This window comes from Bufo gargarizans, chromosome 2 (assembly GCF_014858855.1).
Source record: "Bufo gargarizans isolate SCDJY-AF-19 chromosome 2, ASM1485885v1, whole genome shotgun sequence".
NCBI classification, from domain to species: Eukaryota; Metazoa; Chordata; class Amphibia; order Anura; family Bufonidae; genus Bufo; species Bufo gargarizans.
Window position 1 is genome coordinate 710,881,134 of NC_058081.1, and position 20,236 is coordinate 710,901,369.

At 46.2% G+C, this 20,236-nt stretch overlaps 1 protein-coding gene across 1 annotated transcript in view; it reads right to left on the reverse strand.

The window, feature by feature from the left end:
* Nucleotides 1–4,619: 4,619 nt before the first annotated feature.
* Nucleotides 4,620–20,236, reverse strand: part of LOC122926344 (IgGFc-binding protein-like) — a 205,581-nt gene continuing 189,964 nt past the window's right edge. The window contains exons 20-22 of the mRNA XM_044277718.1: nucleotides 5,905–5,998; nucleotides 5,217–5,390; nucleotides 4,620–4,646 (exon numbers count right to left, since the gene is read on the reverse strand). Of these exons, the coding sequence (XP_044133653.1) occupies nucleotides 4,620–4,646; nucleotides 5,217–5,390; nucleotides 5,905–5,998 (295 nt within the window). The remainder of the gene's footprint in view (nucleotides 4,647–5,216; nucleotides 5,391–5,904; nucleotides 5,999–20,236) is intronic.

The following is a 20,236-nucleotide window of genomic DNA, read 5'->3' on the forward strand; positions in this document are numbered from 1 at the left end:
CAAAAGAAAAACACAAGGCATGAGCAACGGATCTGCATGTACATTACTCAGCATGGGGGGGAATATGGGTAAACCCTTAAAACAGCAGAGCTTTATCAAGGTTGCCTTATATAGGCACCAGAGGTAGGGAGCGCTCCAAAAAACTCCTCCCACTCCGGTACTACCGACTAGACATTAGAAGGTCTTCAAGAGACTAGGGGTCCGGGGTTAAGAAGGATAGGTCGTCTCAGCCCCCTTAATGTGAAATGCTAAAGATGTCCATCCCCCAGGACAGTTTACAACTTGTCCCTATATATATGATGCAGGGGGGACATTAGAACAAGAGATAGAGAATAACATCTAAGGAGAGTACAGAACACTTATGTGAGAGAAAATGAGAACATTTCTTCGGTTACTTCTAGCAGGAAGAAATTTGGTTCAGGTGAAAACAGACATAAAAGACGCAATTAGAATCAAAAGGAGTCTGTGGATAGACGTCTAGGTGTGATTGGGTTGGTTTTCTTCCTCTGTCGCTGAGCTTTAGGGTTCCTCCTGGATTCAAAGGGTTGCGGCTTGGGGACCTCAGGCAAGGAGGCAACATCCTGGATTAAGTCCCAGTTCTCTATTTCCATGCTAGGAATCTCTAGATGTTGAAACATATGATCCAGGTCAGCATGGGTTCTGATTGTAATCCTGCTCCCATTGTAGAGGAACGAAATGCCAAAAGGAAAAGTCCATCTATAGGTGATTCTTCTTTGGATGAGCCATTCTGTCAGGGGCTTAAGTGCCCTGCGTTTTTTCAAGGTAATCGGAGCCAGGTCTTGATATATATGAATACGATAGTCTCTAAACAAGATTTCCGATTTTTTTCTAGCGCATTCCAATATGGCTTCTTTGTCCTGGAAGTTTAAGAATCGGCAGATTATATCTCTAGGCGGCTCGGCTGGCTTCGGTTTAGGGCGGAGGGCCCTGTGAGCCCTTTCAATGATCGGGCTGGGATAATCGGGACCCAGTAGCTGTTCACATAAGGCCATCATAGCCTCCGGTATTTCTGAGGTCAAAATAGATTCGGGCAAGCCTCGGAACCTTAGGTTGTTCCTTCGGCCTCGATTTTCCTGGTCCTCTAGTGCCGCATAGACACAATTCAGATGGTTTTGGACTGTTTGTAAGCTAGTAGAAGCAGCCGCCTGGAAGCCCAGCACGGCGTTGTGAGCAGTTTCCAGCTCCTCCACTCTGCCACCGATCTGTTTAATGTCCTGTCTCATGGAGGAAACTTCACTTACTAGCGGTTCCAGAGCTTTGGTAAGGACCGATTTCAGGTATTTCCTAGAGATAGGAAGGTTTTGTCGCTCACTAGCTTCTTTCGAGTCGCTGTCTCTGCCCTCAGAGTTCGGGTACTCGTCTTCAGGAGCAGCCGCCAGCGCCATTTTGGTTTCTTTTGCAGCGTGTATTGTCGCCGCTTTTTTAATGAATCTGTCCATATCCCCCAAGGTAACGGGTGGCTTCTGGTGCTGCTGGGTATCCCCTTGTCTCGGGTTGCCGATTTTTACCATGATCTGGTCGGTTTAGCTGGCTTAGGCTGCGATAAAGCAATGCTAGTTAGACGGAGCTCAGACACACACCACCATCTTCCTCAGGCGCTAGCTCCGCCCCCCCAGTGTATCAGAGTTTGGTCTGTCAATGTGAAGGCAGTCGAAGGTACCCAGCCTAAAATTTTTTTTCACAAAAGGCAATCCCTGATATGGGACGTAACAGGGATTAAACTGATAGGAATAGTACTAGTTAAGACACCACTCATATAGGGTGTCACAGCACATTGCTTTGTGCACGAGCAGTACCCCAACTTGGGAGTAAGAGGACCGACCAAGCTGCTTTTTCCATCTCCCGGTTCCTAAAATCAATTCAGTTTGGTGTATCAGAGTTTGGTCTGTCACTGTGAAGGCAGTCGAAGGTACCTGGCCTAATTTTTTTTTTCACAAAAGGCAATCCCTGATATGGGACGTAACAGGGATTAATCTGATGAGAATAGTACTACAGAAAATACCACTCATATCGGGTGTGACAGTAAATTGCACGGCGCAGACGCAGTGACCGTGGATTAAAACAAAGGGGAGGGAGCCAGCGTTTTTTGAACCATCTCCCTGTTCGAAAAATCTATTCAATAAATGGACCCCAGATTGGGGACGTAACAGGGATTAAACTGATGAGAATAGTACTACAGAAAATACCACTCATATCGGGTGTGGCGCAGACGCAGTGACCGTGGCGTGGATTCAAACAAAGGGGAGGGAGACAGCGTTTTGTTAACCATCTCCCCGTTTGAAAAATCTATTCAATAAATGGACCCCAGATTGGGGACGTAACAGGGATTAAACTGATGAGAAGAGAGAACTATAGAAAATACCACTCATATCGGGTGTGACAGTAAATTGCACGGCGCAGACGCAGTGACCGTGGATTCAAACAAAGGGGAGGGAGCCAGCGTTTTTTTAACCATCTCCCCGTTCGAAAAATCTATTCAATAAATGGACCCCAGATTGGGGACGTAACAGGGATTAAGCTGATGAGAATAGTACTACAGAAAATGCCACTCATATCAGGTGTGACAGTAAATTGCACGGCGCAGAAGCAGTGACCATAGATTAAAACAAAGGGGAGGGAGCCAGCGTTTTTTTAACCATCTCCCCGTTCGAAAAATCGAATTAATAAATGGACCCCAGATTGGGGACGTAACAGGGATTAAACTGATGAGAATAGTACTACAGAAAATACCACTCATATCGGGTGTGACAGTAAATTGCACGGCGCAGACGCAGTGACCGTGGATTAAAACAAAGGAGAGGGAGCCAGCTTTTTTTTAACCATCTCCCCGTTCGAAAAATCAATTCAATAAATGGACCCCAGAATGGGGACGTAACAGGGATTAAACTGATGAGAAGAGAACTACAGAAAATACCACTCACATCGGGTGTGACAGTAAATTGCACGGCGCAGACGCAGTGACCGTGGATTCAAACAAAGAGGAGGGAGCCAGCGTTTTTTTTAACCATCTCCCTATTCGAAAAATGAATTCAATTCACCTTTCTGGGACCCTTGGTGTTGTACGTGGCTCGGTGGAGGAAGAAACCTTCAATGACATCAACGGGACATGGCTAGCTTGGTATCCAACCTTGTGCAAATGGGAAGTTTCCGGTTGGGCAAATGGACTGTTTGCGGTTGTTTGCGGTGCATTAAAAGGGGAGTTTGGTCTTTCAATGTCTGTGAAGCGGGCATAACCCTTACACTACCTGATCGATACAACAATGATACAACTACCTGATCGAAGTCAATGGCGGTTCGCCCGATTTGCGAACATTTGCAAAAATTTGCGTTCGCCATTCGAGAACGGAAAATTTTATGTTCGCGACATCACTATTCTTGGAGCAAGGGACCAACTGCTGTGATAGCAACATAGGTAGGGGAGTACTTCGAGATGGGAGTGGTAAGGGAATGCCTATCCCCTTTTAATACCCGGAGCCTGGGAAGCCCCAGGCGTATCAGATGATACATGATCTCAGAGAAATTAACAGACTAATGGTTGTGGATACACCCATTGTACCGAACCCTCTTACATTGCTTAATCAGATTCTTTCCAGCTCAGTTTATTTTACTTTAATTGACTTGGCAAATGCTTTATTTTTTGTTCCTGTTGAAGAAGAAAGCCAGCTGTTTCTGGCTTTCACCTTCAAAGGAAAACAGTATTGTTGGACTAGATTACCTCAAGGAAGTGCTACATCTCCCTCAGATCTTTCTGAGGCAATGGCAAAGGTGCTACTTTCCTGGCATGAAGATGAAAGTACAAAGTTGCTTCAATATGTGGATGATTTGTTACTCTGTACTACAAGCAAAACCTACTCTCTCTTAGTATTCCTGCATCTAGAGGGATGCAGAGTATCTAAGGACAAATTACAGGTTGCCAGATTAAAGGTGGTATTCTTAGGACATTATGTCTCCAAACAATCCAAACATATTACCCCAGAACGAGTGCAGGCTATCTCACAGCTTACTGAGGCAACTACTGTCCGCGAATTGAGGACATTTGTTGGCTTGGTCAGTTATGTCAGAGAGTGGATTCCTTCGGCATCTTCCCTGCTGCAGCCACTCTTTGATGTGTTGGCTGCCTGCGACAAGGGACAGCCTTATGTATTCAGTGCAGAAGCCGAGTGGGGATTTAAGGGATTAAAACTTGCTGTTTTATCAGCACCATGCCTGGGAATACCAAATTATGATCTTGGCTTTAATCTGTTTTGCCATGAAAATAAAGGTGTGTTGACTCAATTGCATGGGGATAAACACCGCCCACTGGGTTACTACTCGGTCCAGTTGGATGTGGTAGATAGGGGGGCCCCCTCTTGTGTGCGGGAAATTGCTGCCTATGCATTACTGACTGTGAAGGTTGCTGACATAGTCCTTGATCATGCATTAATAATGCTGTTCAGGAACTATTGTCACAGACAAGAATTTGTCATTTGTCAATGGCTAGGCTGACAAAGTATGAGGTAGCCCTTCTTACACCACAGAACATAACAATCAAGAGGTGTATGATTCTCAATCCAGCTACCCTACTTCCAGAGTCTAGTCAGGCAGAACAAGACATATGTTCAAATGATGACCATGATTGTTTTGAACTAATGAAAATTGAAACAAAGGAACGTGTCTCATGTAACTAAAACTGTAGATGGATCAAGATATTACCTCGATGGAAAGCCATACACGGGATATGTTGTGACTACCTTGGAGGAAGTTGTGAGACAGGGATCACTCCCATCTGGATGTTCTGCACAGGAGTCAGAGCTGAAAGCACTCACTGAGGCATGCATAATGGCTGAAGGTCAGACTGCCGCTTTAGGACTAACTCCAGACACCACAGAGAGCCTGAATAAGCGATACTGACTGTGAGTGACAGTCAGTCACAGTATCACAATGTCACTCCCTGAGGGTTAGGTGTGGGGTGGGCAGGTAGTATATGAATAATGAAGGGGTAATACAGTGATACAGTGAAGGGCCATGAGAGCCAGGCAAAGCAGGTGGCAGTCAGGGTGCTGGTGAAGGATGACCAGAGAGACACAGATAGTACTGCCTCTAGGATGCCATCTGCCCATCTCTGCTGTCCATATACCAGGCCTACCCTGGTATATGGATAGCAGAGATGGGCAGATGGCATCCCAGAGGCAGTACTGTCTCTGGTCATCCATTACTAGCACCCTGAATGCCACCTGCTTGGCATGGCACTTCACTGCCTGCTGCTTGGTTATCAGCTTTCTCTTCGTCTTGTATCTCCTGTTCTGGAACCTGACTTTGATCTGGGTCTCTTTGAGCTTCAGGGCTGCATCCAGGTCTGCCCTCTGAGTCTCAGGTCCAGACAAGTATCTCTGCAGACAGTCACTGACCAAGTTTAAGTCCGTCTGAGGCCCAGACTGAGCGACTGAGCTGAGGCACAATTTTAATAAACGAAACAGTGCCTGGCCTGCTGCACCACTCAGACCAGTTAGGGTCAGGCAGCAGTAGTTGTATTTCTTCAGTTTAACAACTGCTTGCTGCCCAGAGAGGTAATTTTTGTGGGGAAAATGTGTCGCAGCCCAGCCTCAGGAGAAGTTATACTGGACCAGTATTAATAATGGAGGATTATTATTGTGGGGACCTAGATGGAATATGCACAGTGAGTAGTACTAGTAATATTATTTCCCATAGGCCTATTGTGCAGCAGATTCCACTTAGGCCCTCACAGTAATAATCCTTTGGATTAATCCATTGTTAGTCCCCATTAGGCCCCATGCCCCTGCCAGGCCTCACTGAGAATGGAGCGAACCACATGTGCATAACTTGAGGGGAGCCATGATGTCATGGCAACCTTCAAGTTATGGTATTCACTATAACTCTTCTTACCTGATAATAAGCCTTTGGATTGATCCCAGGCACCTGCTTGATCTCGGGGTCTTCTTGTCTGCTGATTGGAGATCCTTCAACGGTCATCATGAACCTATATAAACAGAAAACATCGTCACTGGCGCATTCTCGTAAGTGTAACTTTCAGATCCCTCCCTCCCCTTTTTATTTGTCGCTTTGCTTAATGACGGGGGTTAAGTCACTCTCTGAGTGGACTGATGGTTATTGTTTAGATTAATTAGTACGGTAATGGTTAACGTTTATTTGTTTGGTTAATACCTCAAAATCAATTTGAAATCGTAATAAGCATCGCGGCCATTTAAGTGCCAAACATTAAATAAAGTTCATATTATTATTTATATATGTGTATTGGTCTTCTTATAGTTTAATGGTTGCCTATGACATCATCTGAGAGGGCAATTTAATTGTATTACTTTCAGTAGTGCTGATTAGGTTGAGGTATCCATGGAACCAAAATGGGAATAAGCAATGGATAAATTAACCCCCCTTGCACCCCTGACAGGGTCTGCTGACCTAATAGTAAAATATAGCCACACCAGCAACTCAACGGTCCTTTTACCCCCAATATGCTGTTGTCAATAGCAACTACGGCATCTGAGCAATTACAGGTTTTGTTTTGCCACATGTGAAAATATCCGAACGATTAAATGTTTAAATAAAAAATGTTTTTCCTGCTTACTGAATGCTATCACAGAAAAAAACTGAAAGAAAATGTGTGATTCAACGGAGCAGGAGGGCATGGTGATGTGACGGGACGCCACAAGCGGTGATGGAGTGCAGAAGAGAGGTGAGTATTTATTTTTATGTATGTATCCTAAGGCAGGTTATACTATTATACATAGAAAAAATGGGGCCATTATTAAAATAATTATACAGAGGTTCCATAATAATAATAATACTACAGAGGGGGCCATTATAATACATAGGAGCCATTGTAATAATACAGAGGGGCTATTCTATATTATTAAAATGGTCCCTCTGTATTATAAAGGCCCCCTCTGTAGTATTATAATATATTATAGACCCTCTGTATAATAATAAAATATAATGACCCCTCTGTATTATAATGGCTCCACTGTAGTATTATTATTATTATTATTATTATTATTATTATGGACCCTCTGTATAATTATTAAATAAAGGGCCATTTTATGTTCATAAAAAATCATTATACAGAGTGTCCAAAATAATACTACTACAGTGGGGTCTATTATAATACAGAGGAGGCCATTATAATAATAATAATAATACAACAGAGGCCATTATGATAATAATACAGAGGGGGCAATAATAATAATAGTACAGAGGGGGCCATAATAATAATACAGAGAGGGCCATTATAATAACACAGAGGGGGCATTATAATAATACAGAGGGGGCCATTATAATAATAATAATAATAATAATAATACAGGGGGATTATAATATACAGGGAGAATAATATTATGGAGAGCTATCTGGTACAAGCACAGTATTGGAGGTAGCAACAGGATGACAGTGTTGAGGCACCAGGAGGGGAAGGATGATAATAAAGTGAGGAATCTAAAAAAAAAATCTGTGACACTCTGCCGAGACGCTGCTGAAAGAAGGTGTCATGGCGGTCTAATCTCCGAATGAAGACGCTTAGGAAAGTCTACATCACAGGAGATGTCATTGGATGTATGAGGTATGTGCTGGTGTAGTCTACTGTATATATCATAGCAATGTATGTAATGTCCATCCACATATCTGTTTACGGTAGGGTTTGGGGTGATGGATATAGAATTTGGCACACCCTGCCGCATCCTGGTCCCAGACTTCAGATCACACTGTGTGTGTTCTGAATACTGGGGCCTCACACCCATCTACTACATTATTTGTACTCAAAGAGTTATCACTGTGTTATCTGTGGTGTTACATAGGACTGCGGGTGACATCTACTACATTATCTGTAAAAAAGGGGTGTGGTTACAGGTTAGGAGGGAAGGCACAATACTTGGCTTTCCCCGGGTGCTGGCAGCCCAAGCTATGCCACTGGCTGCAAAGCACGCTGCTCTGCTACCCCTCCCTATAGCAGGTTATGCAGTGGACACAGTGCCACTTGTAGGGGAGGTGGATCTGGATGTGCTCCAGAAATTCCAAGAACAAACTCTGAAGCAGGAAAAAGAAGAGTGGGTAAGAAGAGAGGCTAAGAAGAATAAGGAGGGTTTATATGCTGTAAATGATAGGCTTTGCCCTTCTAGGGCACTATCCCCAATGATGTGTGCCTTGTCCCATGGCCTCACCCACCAGTCCAAAGAAGCAATGGTGAGTTTGGTAAATCAAGGATGGGTGGCCCCAGGGTTCAACAATGCTGCTGCAAAGTTTGTCCAGGGGTGCATGGTCTGTGCTTGCCATAACATAGGGAGAAGGTTAAGGTGCCCCCAAAGTGCACTCCAAAGCCCTTATACCCATTCCAGAGACTGCAAATCAACTTCAAACTTCCTAAGGTAGGCCCATATGAGTATGTTCTGGTATGTGTGGACCTCTTTTCAGGGTGGTCAGAAGCTTGGCCAACGGCTGAGACAAATGCAAACACTGTTGCCAAGAAGATCTTATCTGAAGTAGTGTGTAGATTTGGGGTTCCAGAAGTAATTGAAAGTGATAGAGGTACTCATTTCACTTCAGAAGTATTACAAGAGATACTTCATGCTCTAGGTATAGAGCAAGCGTTTCACACGGCTCACAGACCGCAAAGGAGCGGCAAGGTGGAACGCATGAACGGAACTCTAAAGTTAAAGATCCAGAAAGCCATGGCAGAGACAGGAAAGCCATGGACTGAATGTTTACCCATAGCATTATACTCGGTCAGAGTATCTCCCCACAGGAAAACTCAGTTAAGTCCATATGAGGTATTGTTTGGCACAGCTCCAAGGACGGGCCTATATTTTCCCCAACAGCTTCAGGCTATTCATTCTGATATGACACAGTATGTGGGAGCATTGTACAGGTGGTTACAGCAGACTCACAATCGTGTTTTCAATTCCATTCCAGATCCTTCTTTATTGGAAGGGACTCACGCGTTGAAACCTGGAGATTAGGTTACGGTCAAAAGGCATGTGAGAAAGGCTTTGGATCCTAGGTTTGATGGGCCATTCCAAGTCCAGCTAACCACACCAACATCTGTGAAATTGGAGGGAAGACCAAAGTGGATCCACGCCTCACATTGCAAGAAGTTGATCCGATCATGAGTCTAGGTAAGTATCAGGTGTTGTGCATTGCTATACTAGGGCGTGTCCAATTTTTTGACTTTGTCTTTCAAAAAATTAGGGTGGTCAAAAAGTTGTGTTTTGGTTAGCAATTCACAATAATATTTACAATGAATGGAAATTACATTGTTTTGCTTGGTAAATAGCTACTTTTGTGATATTTTGACGTTTTATGCAAAATTCGCAGCAAACTGTCTTCTTTCAAGAAGTGCTTTCTCATTATTTCTGTCTGTACTTCTGCTCTAAGGTTAAAAATATACTTATATTATACTATAAAATATGTAAAAAAAAATTACGCCATTCGTAAAAGTTTTTAAACTAGCAATACTCATTTTTAATGTCGGGAGGTAAGCAGGGGTCTCCATACCAACCCAGGATTTCTGCTCAGGGTTCCTAAACCAGTCCAGGGCTCTGGAGAGAAGTATAGCTTTATTGTACAATTGGGGGTTGGGGAGGCCTATGCCTCCTTGAGGTCTGGGTCTCTGGAGGGTGTTAATATTGAGCCTTGCCTTTTTACCGTTCCATATGAAGGAGCGTATGGATTGTCCCAGAGATTGAAAAAAGGAGTTAGGTATGGGTATGGGGAGGACCTGGAGGAGGTATGTTAATCTAGGTAGAACGAGGGACATGACCATGTTTTTACGTCCAAACCAAGAAAGTAAAGGGGGGTTTAAAGCTTCTAGTTGACGTTTTATCGAGCTAAGCAGGGGGTATAGTTTAGTTTATACAGAGATGTAATATCAGGGTGTATCTTGACTCCCAGATACAATATATAGGGGGAGTCCCAATTAAAGGGGGAGGAGAGGGCTAATTCAGTTTTGTGTTTCTGGTCTCCCAATTTTGGGCCTTTAATAATGTCATCACTGCGTATAAGAGAGAGAAGGGGTTCTAAAATCAAAACGAAAATCAAGGGGACAGGGGGCACCCCTGCCTGGTACCATTTTTTATGGGAAAAGGATGAGATATAGTGTTGTTGATCAGCACCGATGCTGAGGCATTAGTGTACATGGCTTGGACAGAGCTTATAAAGGTATTAGGAATTCCAAAATGTTCCATGGTACGGTACATATAGTTCCAATGTACTCAAAAGCTTTTTCAGCATCGGTGCTGACCAAGACTAAGGGATGGTGGAGTCTTGAGGCATGTAACAATACGTTCAAGACTCTGGCTGTATTGTCTTTTCCCTCTCTACCCTTGATAAAGCCTGTTTGATCTCTATGGATAAGTTGAGGGAGAATGGGGGCAAGGCGATTGGCTAATAATTTAGCCAACAGTTTTAAATCTAAATTTAATAAAGAGATAGGGCGATAATTGCCACATTCTGTAGGGTCTTTCCCCTCTTTGGGGATAATGGTGATATTGGCCTTTGCCATTTCATGGGAGAGAGGGTCGCCCTGTAGGGTTTGGTTACAGATAGGGATGAGCGAACTCGAACTGTATAGTTCGGGTTCGTATCGAATTTTGGGGTGTCCGTGACACGGACCCGAACCCGGACATTTTCGTAAAAGTCCGGGTTCGGGTTCGGTGTTCGTCGCTTTCTTGGTGCTTTTGTGACGCTTTCTTGGCGCTTTTTGAAAGGCTGCAAAGCAGCCAATCAACAAGCGTCATACTACTTGCCCCAAGAGGCCGTCACAGCCATGCCTACTATTGGCATGGCTGTAATTGGCCAGAGCACCATGTGACCCAGCCTCTATTTAAGCTGGAGTCACATAGCGCCGCCCGTCACTCTGCTCTGATTAGCGTAGGGAGAGGTTGCGGCTGCGACAGTAGGGCGAGATAAGGCAGATTAACTCCTCCAAAGGACTTGATTAATTGATCGATCTGCAGCTGTGCATCATTGAGCTGCTGATACTCAATTGCTCACTGTTTTTAGGCTGCCCAGAGCGTTTGTCAGTCACTTTTTTCTGGGGTGATCGGCGGCCATTTTGTGTCTTGTGCGGTGCTGCGACCAAGTGCATCCAAGCTGCGACCAAGTGCATTTAACCCTCAATGGTGTGGTTGTTTGTTGGCTAAAGCCTACATCAGGGTGAAGCTGTCACACCAAGTGCATTTAACCAGCAATAGTCTGTTCATTTTTTGGCCATAAACTACATCAGGGGCAAGCTGCGCCTGTCACCAAGTGCATTTAACCCTCAATGGTGTGGTTGTTTTTTGGCTAAAGCCTACATCAGGGTGAAGCTGTCACACCAAGTGCATTTAACCAGCAATAGTCTGTTAATTTTTTGGCCATATACTAAATCAGGGGCAAGCTGCGCCAGTCACCAAGTGCATTTAACCCTCAGTAGTGTGGTTGGTCAAGCTGTCACACCAAGTGCATTTAACCAGCAATAGTCTGTTCATTTTTTGGCCATATACTACATCAGGGGCAAGCTGCGCCCGTCACCAAGTGCATTTAACCCTCAGTAGTGTGGTTGGTCAAGCTGTCACACCAAGTGCATTTAACCAGCAATAGTCTGTTCATTTTCTGGCCATATACTACATCAGGGGCAAGCTGCGCCCGTCACCAAGTGCATTTAACCCTCAGTAGTGTGGTTGGTCAAGCTGTCACACCAAGTGCATTTAACCAGCAATAGTGTGGTTATTTTTTGGCCATATCCCAGTCTAATTCTGTCACTAAATCCATACCGGTCACCCAGCGCCTAAATACTAGGCCTCAAATTTATATCCCGCTAAATCTGTCGTTACCGATGTACTGTTGTGGCTGGGCAAGTTATTTAGTGTCCGTCAAAGCACATTTTTTGTTCAGGGTTGAAATACAATTCCCAATTTAGCAATTTCATAATTTAGTGGTTTCTGCTGTATCAGAGCTATTTGAAATCTATCCCTAAAAGGGTATATAATATTCAAGGTGCACATAGGGTCATTCAGAATAACTTCACACACACGCTACTGTGCATTTCCAAGTCTAATTCTGTCACTAAATCCATACCGGTCACCCAGCGCCTAAATACTAGGCCTCAAATTTATATCCCGCTAAATCTGTCGTTACCGCTGTCCTGTTGTGGATGGGCAAGTTATTTAGTGTCCGTCAAAGCACATTTTTTGTTCTGGGTTGAAATACAATTCCCAATTTAGCAATTTCATAATTTAGTGGTTTCTGCTATATCAGAGCTATTTGAAATCTATCCATAAAAGGGTATATAATATTCAAGGTGCACATAGGGTCATTCAGAATAACTTCACACACACGCTACTGTGCATTTCCAAGTCTAATTCTGTCACTAAATCCATACCGGTCACCCAGCGCCTAAATACTAGGCCTCAAATTTATATCCCGCTGAATTTGAATACAATACATTGGGCCAAATAATATTTTTGTTGTTGTGGTGAACCATAACAATGAGGAAAACATCTAGTAAGGGATGCGGACGTGGACATGGTCGTGGTGGTGTTAGTGGACCCTCTGGTGCTGGGAGAGGACGTGGCCGTTCTGCCACATCCACACGTCCTAGTGTACCAACTACCTCAGGTCCCAGTAGCCGCCAGAATTTACAGCGATATATGGTGGGGCCCAATGCCGTTCTAAGGATGGTAAGGCCTGAGCAGGTACAGGCATTAGTCAATTGGGTGGCCGACAGTGGATCCAGCACGTTCACATTATCTCCCACCCAGTCTTCTGCAGAAAGCGCACAGATGGCGCCTGAAAACCAACCCCATCAGTCTGTCACATCACCCCCATGCATATCAGGGAAACTGTCTGAGCCTCAAGTTATGCAGCAGTCTCTTATGCTGTTTGAAGACTCTGCTGGCAGGGTTTCCCAAGGGCATCCACCTAGCCCTTCCCCAGCGGTGGAAGACATAGACTGCACTGACGCACAACCACTTATGTTTCCTGATGATGAGGACATGGGAATACCACCTCAGCATGTCTCTGATGATGACAAAACACAGGTGCCAACTGCTGCGTCTTTCTGCAGTGTGCAGACTGAACAGGAGGTCAGGGATCAAGACTGGGTGGAAGACGATGCAGGGGACGATGAGGTCCTAGACCCCACATGGAATGAAGGTCGTGCCACTGACTTTCACAGTTCGGGGGAAGAGGCAGTGGTGAGACCGAGCCAACAGCGTAGCAAAAGAGGGAGCAGTGGGCAAAAGCAGAACACCCGCCGCCAAGAGACTCCGCCTGCTACTGACCGCCGCCATCTGGGACCGAGCACCCCAAAGGCAGCTTCAAGGAGTTCCCTGGCATGGCACTTCTTCAAACAATGTGCTGACGACAAGACCCGAGTGGTTTGCACGCTGTGCCATCAGAGCCTGAAGCGAGGCATTAACGTTCTGAACCTGAGCACAACCTGCATGACCAGGCACCTGCATGCAAAGCATGAACTGCAGTGGAGTAAACACCTTAAAACCAAGGAAGTCACTCAGGCTCCCCCTGCTACCTCTTCTGCTGCTGCTGCCTCGGCCTCTTCTGCTGCTGCCGCCTCGGCCTCTTCCTCCGCCTCTGGAGGAACGTTTGCACCTGCCGCCCAGCAAACAGGGGATGTACCACCAACACCACCGCCACCTCCGTCACCAAGCGTCTCAACCATGTCACACGGCAGCGTTCAGCTCTCCATCTCACAAACATTTGAGAGAAAGCGTAAATTCCCACCTAGCCACCCTCGATCCCTATCCCTGAATGCCAGCATTTCTAAACTACTGGCCTATGAAATGCTGTCATTTAGGCTGGTGGACACAGACAGCTTCAAACAGCTCATGTCGCTTGCTGTCCCACAGTATGTTGTTCCCAGCCGCCACTACTTCTCCAAGAGAGCCGTGCCTTCCCTGCACAACCTAGTATCCGATAAAATCAAGTGTGCACTGCGCAACGCCATCTGTAGCAAGGTCCACCTAACCACAGATACGTGGACCAGTAAGCACGGCCAGGGACGCTATATCTCCCTAACTGCACACTGGGTAAATGTAGTGGCAGCTGGGCCCCAGGCGGAGAGCTGTTTGGCGCACGTCCTTCCGCCGCCAAGGATCGCAGGGCAACATTCTTTGCCTCCTGTTGCCACCTCCTCCTACTCGGCTTCCTCCTCCTCTTCTTCCACCTGCTCATCCAGTCAGCCACACACCTTCACCACCAACTTCAGCACAGCCCGGGGTAAAGTCAGCAGGCCATTCTGAAACTCATATGTTTGGGGGACAGGCCCCACACCGCACAGGAGTTGTGGTGGGGTATAGAACAACAGACCGACGAGTGGTTGCTGCCGGTGAGCCTCAAGCCCGGCCTGGTGGTGTGTGATAATGGGCGAAATCTCGTTGCAGCTCTGGGACTAGCCAATTTGACGCACATCCCTTGCTTGGCGCATGTGCTGAATTTGGTGGTGCAGAAGTTCATTTACAACTACCCCGACATGTCAGAGCTGCTGCATAAAGTGCGGGCCATCTGTTCGCGCTTCCGGCGTTCACATCCTGCTGCTGCTCGCCTGTCTGCGCTACAGCGTAACTTCGGCCTTCCCGCTCACCGCCTCATATGCGACGTGCCCACCAGGTGGAACTCCACCTTGCACATGCTGGACAGACTGTGCGAGCAGCAGCAGGCCATAGTGGAGTTTCAGCTGCAGCACGCACGGGTCAGTCGCACTACAGAACAGCACCACGATGGCGATGACGCCATTATCAGCGTTACAATACCACTTCTATGTCTCCTTGAGAAAACACTTACGGCGATGATGGAAGAGGAGGTGGCCCAGGAGGAGGAGGAGGAGGAGGAGGAAGAGGGGTCATTTTTAGCACTTTCAGGCCAGTCTCTTCGAAGTGACTCAGAGGGAGGTTTTTGGCAACAGCAGAGGCCAGGTACAAATGTGGCCAGCAAGGGCCCACTACTGGAGGACGAGGATGAGGAGGAGGTGGAGGAGGATGAGGATGAAGCATGGTCACAGCGGGGTGGCACCCAACGCAGCTCGGGTCCATCACTGGTGCGTGGCTGGGGGGAAAGGCAGGACGATGACGATACGCGTCCCACAGAGGACAGCTTGTCCTTACCCCTGGGCAGCCTGGCACACATGAGCGACTACATGCTGCAGTGCCTGCGCAACGACAGCATAGTTGCCCACATTTTAACCTGTGCGGACTACTGGGTTGCCACCCTGCTGGATCCACGCTACAAAGACAATGTGCCCACCTTACTTCCTGCACTGGAGCGTGATAGGAAGATGCGCGAGTACAAGCGCACGTTGGTAGACGCGCTACTGAGAGCATTCCCAAATGTCACAGGGGAACAAGTGGAAGCCCAAGGCCAAGGCAGAGGAGGAGCAAGAGGTCGCCAAGGCAGCTGTGTCACGGCCAGCTCCTCTGAGGGCAGAGTTAGCATAGCAGAGATGTGGAAAACTTTTGTCAACACGCCACAGCTAACTGCACCACCACCTGATACGCAACGTGTTAGCAGGAGGCAACATTTCACTAACATGGTGGAACAGTACGTGTGCACACCCCTCCACGTACTGACTGATGGTTCGGCCCCATTCAACTTCTGGGTCTCTAAATTGTCCACGTGGCCAGAGCTAGCCTTTTATGCCTTGGAGGTGCTGGCCTGCCCGGCGGCCAGCGTTTTGTCTGAACGTGTATTCAGCACGGCAGGGGGCGTCATTACAGACAAACGCAGCCGCCTGTCTACAGCCAATGTGGACAAGCTGACGTTCATACAAATGAACCAGGCATGGATCCCACAGGACCTGTCCGTCCCTTGTCCAGATTAGACATTAACTACCTCCCCTTAACCATATATTATTGGATTCCAGGGCACTTCCTCATTCAATCCTATTTTTATTTTCATTTTACCATTATATTGCGAGGCTACCCAAAGTTGAATGAACCTCTCCTCTGTCTGGGTGCCAGGGCCTAAATATATGCCAATGGACTGTTCCAATGTTGGGTGACGTGAAGACTGATTCTCTGCTATGACATGCAGACTGATTCTCTGCTGACATGAAGCCAGATCCTCTGTTACGGGACCTCTCTCCTCTGCCTGGGTGCTGGGCCTAAATATCTGACAATGGACTGTTGCATTGGTGGCTGACGTGAAGCCTGATTCTCTGCTATGACATGCAGACTAATTCTCTGCTGACATGAAGCCAGATTGTCTGTTACGGGACCTCTCTCCTCTGCCTGGGTGCTGGGCCTAAATTTATGACAATGGACTGTTGCAGTGGTGGCTGACGTGAAGCCTGATTCTCTGCTATGACATGCAGACTGATTCTCTGCTGACATGAAGCCAGATCCTCTGTTACGGGACCTCTCTCCTCTGCCTGGGTGCTGGGCCTAAATTTATGAAAATGGACTCTTACAGTGGTGGGTGACGTGAAGCCTGATTCTCTGCTATGACATGAAGACTGATTCTCTGCTATGACATGCAGACCGATTCTCTGCTGACATGAAGCCAGATCCTCTGTTACGAGACCTCTCTCCTCTGCCTGGGTGCTGGGCCTAAATATCTGACAATGGACTGTTGCATTGGTGGCTGACGTGAAGCCTGATTCTCTGCTATGACATGCAGACTAATTCTCTGCTGACATGAAGCCAGATTGTCTGTTACGGGACCTCTCTCCTCTGCCTGGGTGCTGGGCCTAAATTTATGACAATGGACTGTTGCAGTGGTGGGTGACATGAAGCCTGATTCTCTGCTATGACATGCAGACTGATTCTCTGCTGACATGAAGCCAGATCCTCTGTTACGGGACCTCTCTCCTCTGCCTGGGTGCTGGGCCTAAATTTATGAAAATGGACTGTTGCAGTGGTGGGTGACGTGAAGCCTGATTCTCTGCTATGATATGAAGACTGATTCTCTGCTGACATGAAGCCAGATCCTCTGTTACGGGACCTCTCTCCTCTGCCTGGGTGCTGGGCCTAAATATCTGACAATGGACTGTTGCATTGGTGGCTGACGTGAAGCCTGATTCTCTGCTATGACATGCAGACTAATTCTCTGCTGACATGAAGCCAGATTGTCTGTTATGGGACCTCTCTCCTCTGCCTGGGTGCTGGGCCTAAATTTATGACAATGGACTGTTGCAGTGGTGGCTGACGTGAAGCCTGATTCTCTGCTATGACATGCAGACTGATTCTCTGCTGACATGAAGCCAGATCCTCTGTTACGGGACCTCTCTCCTCTGCCTGGGTGCTGGGCCTAAATTTATGAAAATGGACTCTTACAGTGGTGGGTGACGTGAAGCCTGATTCTCTGCTATGACATGAAGACTGATTCTCTGCTATGACATGCAGACCGATTCTCTGCTGACATGAAGCCAGATCCTCTGTTACGAGACCTCTCTCCTCTGCCTGGGTGCTGGGCCTAAATATCTGACAATGGACTGTTGCATTGGTGGCTGACGTGAAGCCTGATTCTCTGCTATGACATGCAGACTAATTCTCTGCTGACATGAAGCCAGATTGTCTGTTACGGGACCTCTCTCCTCTGCCTGGGTGCTGGGCCTAAATTTATGACAATGGACTGTTGCAGTGGTGGGTGACGTGAAGCCTGATTCTCTGCTATGACATGCAGACTGATTCTCTGCTGACATGAAGCCAGATCCTCTGTTACGGGACCTCTCTCCTCTGCCTGGGTGCCGGGGCCTAAATATCTGAGAATGGACTGTTGCAGTGGTGGGTGACGGGAAGCCAGATTCTCTGCTATGGGACCTCTCTCCAATTGATTTTGGTTAATTTTTATTTATTTAATTTTTATTTTAATTCATTTCCCTATCCACATTTGTTTGCAGGGAATTTACCTACATGTTGCTGCCTTTTGCAGCCCTCTAGCCCTTTCCTGGGCTGTTTTACAGCCGTTTTAGTGCCGAAAAGTTCGGGTCCCCATTGACTTCAATGGGGTTCGGGTTCGGGACGAAGTTCGGATCGGGTTCGGATCCCGAACCCGAACATTTTCGGGAAGTTCGGCCGAACTTCTCGAACCCGAACATCCAGGTGTTCGCTCAACTCTAGTTACAGACATTAAGTAAGTGTGGCAATAGAATGGATTGAAAAGAGTGGTAGTATAGAGCTGGGAACCCGTCAGGGCCGGGGGCCTTACCTTTTGGGAGTTGTTTTATAGCCAAATGTAGTTCCTCGTAAGTAAATGGGGAATTTAGGGTATTAATGTGGGTGTCGGTCATTCGGGGCATGTCTATGGAGGGGAGGAAGAGTTTTATTGAATCATGATGTGTGATGTTTGTGGTAGTACTATCCTGGGTAGGAAGGTTATAAAGGGAGCGATAGAACTCAGAGAACCTCCGGGCTATTTCTTCAGTATTAGAGAGTATGTCACCTTCCTTATTGCTAATTTTGCTGATGAAATTTTGGGCCTTTCTTTTTTTTAATTCTGGACATCATGAATTTGGACACCTTGTCATCGTGGGCAAAATATTTGTATTGTAAAATTTGGTCGATTGAGTGTTTAGAAGATTTTTTAATTCAGCCCTGAGGAGCGTAAGTTTTGTCATGTGGGAGTCTAATAGGGATCTTTTGTGGAGGATCTTAATATCTCTGATGTTCTTTAAGAGAGAATCTATGCGGGCAAGTCTTAATTTCTTTGTAAAAGAACCTAGACTTATAAGTTGACCCTGGATATATGCTTTATGGGTGTCTCATAAGGTATAGGGGTGAATACTGGGGGTATTGTTGGATGAGAAAAAGTCTCTCAGCCATTTGAGGACCTTTTCTTTGTTTTCTGGGGATTGGATCAACAGCTCATTGAGTCTCCAACTGTAAGAATTGATGGGTCTGTCAGGTGTGAGAATATTAATCCATATAGGGGCATGGTCGGAGAGGCTAATAGAACCAATCTGGGCCTTAGAACATAGTTGGATATGGTCAGATGATATAAGAAAGTAGTCTAAGCGTTGATATGAACTGTGTGGGTTTGAGTAAAATGTATAATCCCTAACTGTAGGGTTTAGGGATCTCCAGATGTCAACCAGGCGACGTTCATGGAGGGATTTCCTCAGTTTGCTTAGGGCTTTATTTGAGATAGCAGATTTTTGGGAAGAAGAATCTGCCGGGGGAACCAGAGTAAGATTCAGGTCGCCTCCCATAATGGTCACTCCTTCTCTGAAATGATCAATTGTTTGGAGAATATTGTGTAGCCATGTAACCTGGTTGACATTTGGAGCATACACATTAATAAATGTGTATGTCTGATTTGCTATGCAACCTTTTAAGAAAATAAATCTGCCCTCAGGGTCCAGCATATGATCTATGTAGGTGAAAGGAGTGTTTTTACTAAAGCCTACGCTGACTCCTCTGGAGGCGGATGAGTTAGTACCACAATGATACCAGGTAGGGAAGCAAGAGTGAGATAAATTCGGGAAGTGATTTACCCTGAAGTGCGTCTCCTGGAGGAGGACCACGGAGCAGCCCATTTTCCTTAACTCTGAAAGAATTTGGCAGCGTTTGGAAGGGGCGTTAAAGCCTTTTACATTATAAGAGGTGATTTGTATGTCTGCCATATTACATTATAAATAGAGTGGGACCGCTCCGCGTCTCCCACCACGAGGGGCACCTATCTCAAGCCTGTAAGAAACTACAGAAAAATACATAACATTATTCTTTTCTGCAGGGTATTATACATCCTGGAACAGAGGGATTAACAATATAACAATAAGGTAGTATACCTAATGTCAACAATATAGTGATAGGCATGGTAAAACCTAAGATGTAATGGGGGGGGGGGGAGAGGAACATGTTAGAAATCACCATTTTGTTAATGATCTGGCGGATCCGGTCGGACTTGTGAAGATTTATTCAATTGTCCATAGGTAGTCTTCTGGACGAGGTTCTTCTGGGATTCTTGGGGCTCCTTTGACGTTTTGGGGTACGTTGACGCTCCCAGATGCCTGGTTGTGGAATGTCAGGGAGGTTGGATAAGTCCTGGATGAGGTCCCAGTTTTCTATCTCCAGGGGTTCAATCTGTAAGTGATCGAAAATTGAGCTCAGATCTGCATAGTTGGAGACTGAGAGTCTGCGGCCTTCATACATAAATGAAAGACCAAAAGGAAATGTCCATCTGTAGGGAATCCTATGATCTCTGAGCCATCTTGTCAGCGGGCCCAAAGCTCTTCTTTTATCCAGGGTGGATTGGGCCAGATCCTGGAAGATTTGTATAT